General features: G+C 34.1%; 1 protein-coding gene across 1 annotated transcript; it reads left to right on the top strand.

Annotated features, from left to right (window-relative positions):
• The first annotated feature begins 1,364 nt into the window (after positions 1-1,364).
• On the top strand, positions 1,365-2,568 carry LOC139092941 (uncharacterized). Its single transcript, XM_070643513.1, has 2 exons — positions 1,365-1,670; positions 1,735-2,568. Exons 1-2 carry the CDS (start codon positions 1,365-1,367, stop codon positions 2,566-2,568), a joined length of 1,140 nt encoding a protein of 379 aa, XP_070499614.1.
• The last annotated feature ends 437 nt before the right edge of the window (positions 2,569-3,005 follow it).

Raw genomic sequence — 3,005 nt, 5'->3', positions numbered from 1 at the left:
GGATTTCGATTAGGGCAACCGGTACGACTAGTAAGATACGCAAACATCCACAACAAGTTACCACCCCTTGCACTCTTCCTTCCATTCTTACATTCTTTTCTATCAAATTTTTTTGTGTTTTTCTAGTGTTTTTTTCTTGTTGAAAATTCAAGTCTATTCAATGATATTTCATGTTGATAGCAATTCACTCAACACACATACACAAAAAAAAGATGTTGTCATTGCCCTCATGATGAAAGTTCAGAGCTCCTTGAAAAATTATAAAGAGCAATAAAATATTCTTACTGCTTGGTACGCAATTTAATGTTTTACAAAAATGTTTTACCACAGAAACGGTATTTTTTGAGATCAAATGAAAATAAAGAATTGGAGGAAAAATTTGAAATTTAATAAGACATCCAGTCTGTTTTTCAGCTGAATTTGTAATTTTAAATGATATTTTCTAAATTTACTTTCATTGCAAATTTCAAAGAAATTAGATGGATTAAATCTTTAAAAACCAGTCCGAATAGCACAAGTCGATTCAAAATTCAGCATCAAGCAGGCATACTTACTTTCTTACTTCGCTGTCCATACAGACCAATTACCTGGCTCTTTTAATGTCAACCTCTTGCCAATTACTGATCCCAAGTGCATTACTTTCTCAAACGATAGCATCATTCCATAAGATCAAACTCGCTTGACTGTATTCAAACCAAATTCGATATCAAGTCAATATTAAGTCGGTACTAAGTCATGCCAGCCAGATGCCGGAATTCCGACAGATCAACCAATTTGTGATGTTCGGAAATCTCAGTAAAAACTGCACATCAGCAAAAATACATTTAGAACAATGCATCGGGTAAGTGAACTAATAATATCAACAAACAACTTCTCTGAAATGCGAAATTCCTTAGTCAACATTTACAATGACATATGTTCTAATTAATTCATAAAACCGACAGATCAATCAATTTGTGATGTTCGGAAATCTCAGTAAAAACTGCACATCAGCAAAATTAAATTTACAACAATGCATCGGGTAAGTGAACTAGTAATATCAACAAACAACTTCTCTGAAATGCGAAATTCCTTAGTCAGCATTTACTATGACATATGTTCTAATTAATTCATAATTATAGTTACTCATTTTAATATAAATATCATAATAATCAGACTTGACAAATCAGTTGACTGTAAAACGTTCAAAAATGAACAAGTTTCTCGTAATTTTGTCAGTTCTGCTGATATTTTCGAAATTTTCTGAACAAGCGACAAGAATTAGTCAAAGTTCAAGTGAAAGCATCGAAGATGAACATGAAGCTCCATCTTATAACCTTCGACTCTTTATGAGTCTGAAGAAATTCAATTTAAGAAGCAATAAAATGATTGAAGCAAATCCATGCATCCTTAATGTTCAAAAAGATCACATGCTGAATGAACAAAGAGATCAAGAGAAATGGCCATTAGTATTGGAACCGACTGATCAACCAAAATTCATCACTGTGGATAAAAATGGAGACATTTTTGTAAAATCTGGACAAAAGTTGCGTCTTGTTTGCAGTGGAAATCGCAATAGATTTACAAATGTTCGTGCTGATATTCCGGATATTACGGTCACATGCCAAAGAGGAAAATTCTTCGAATACATGGGAGCGACTGTCAATTTTGCAAATTTTGGATGTGCTTATGTAAGTCTTAAAAATTAATTAAATAAACTTAAATTCCAAAGGCTAATTCCTCAATACTTTCCAGATTCCCGACAGCGAGGACACAATCGTTGAAGACGGACACCATCAAATTGGTTTCCGCATGCCAAATGGACAATTCCTGCCACTTATTGACATCCATTATGACAATCGTGTTGAAGTTATTCACGTAGCCCACAAACTTCCTTTCATCGACTTTAGAAATCATCAAAAAGTCAGCAGAATTGCATTTAAGGATGGAAAGCATCCACTTGGACCTGGCATCAGTAACTTCTATCAAAGATCTGAGATTTATGAAAAAATGGTGAAATTACTTGGACAAGAAAATGCACGAAAGTACTTCAATGAAGGATCTTTCGTTACAAAAGGACATATGGCACCAAAAGCTGATTTTATCTTTGCTGCACAACAACTTGCAACTTTCTATTACATGAATATTAATCCACAATTTTCAGGATCAAATAACATCAACTGGAACTTCCTTGAAATGAGTATTCGTAGTCGTGACTTTGGTGGTGACGTCACTATCCATACTGGAGGTTCCAGACTTCTCAGGTTGCCAAGCAAATTATCCAAAAAAACTGAAATAATTTCCTTAGCATCGGATGATAAACTTCCAATTCCTGAGATTATCTGGAAGATTGTTGAAGTTGGAACTGACAAGCATTACTCATTCATAGGCTTTAACTATCCATCAATTCGAACAAATGAATTTGACCAACAAATGAATATTTGTAATGATTTATGTGACACTGATGAATACTCATGGCTCCATGAGGACTTGAGAGACAAGGAAATGCGTAGAGATCCTACAAAAGGGATGATGTTGTGCTGTAGTTTTGATGAAGTTGAAAGAATCATAAATAAAGGTGGATTTTAGGTTTAGGGCTTGAAAGTCTATGAAGAAGTTGTTTTGAGACTCAAATGTATTTTTGGACTGTTTATCATTAATCTATTCCAGGTTCAGAATTGATACAGAAGGAGTTTCATGAGAGATTTAGGATTCAGTTATTTCTGGCAGAGCTCGAAGTCGATTTAGATTCTGTATGGAAAAATCGATTCTAGTAGGCTGTAGCTTATAGAACGATCGTAAATTACGTGACGCTTAGGGGGTAGTTCACTTATTAGAGACGTAATAATCTCAACCGCGTCGCTAAGATTGTTACGTAATTAGTACGGCATTACGATTTTCTAACTGAGTATAGATCATTATGGTGCGAGAAGGATCCTAAAAATGCTAATATTATTTTTACGTAATTTCCGAATGTTTCCTTAATTTAACAGATTATTGCATAATAAAAACTCAACCAAATCAGA

The sequence above is a fragment of the Chironomus tepperi genome, unplaced genomic scaffold (assembly GCF_022539635.2).
Source record: "Chironomus tepperi strain 1889 unplaced genomic scaffold, CSIRO-AGI_Ctep_v1 contig_316, whole genome shotgun sequence".
NCBI classification, from domain to species: domain Eukaryota; kingdom Metazoa; phylum Arthropoda; class Insecta; order Diptera; family Chironomidae; genus Chironomus; species Chironomus tepperi.
Note: the sequence above shows the minus strand (reverse complement) of the source record. Positions and strands in the feature narration are given on the sequence as shown.

What these genes read in the sequence shown, in the direction of transcription:
- LOC139092941 (XM_070643513.1), top strand. Translation starts at nt 1,365, where the DNA reads ATGATTGAAGCAAATCCATGCATCCTTAATGTTCAAAAAGATCACATG. An exon ending in CAAATTTTGGATGTGCTTAT is followed by an intron (nt 1,671 to 1,734) that starts GTAAGTCTTAAA and finishes AATACTTTCCAG; the next exon opens with ATTCCCGACAGCGAGGACAC.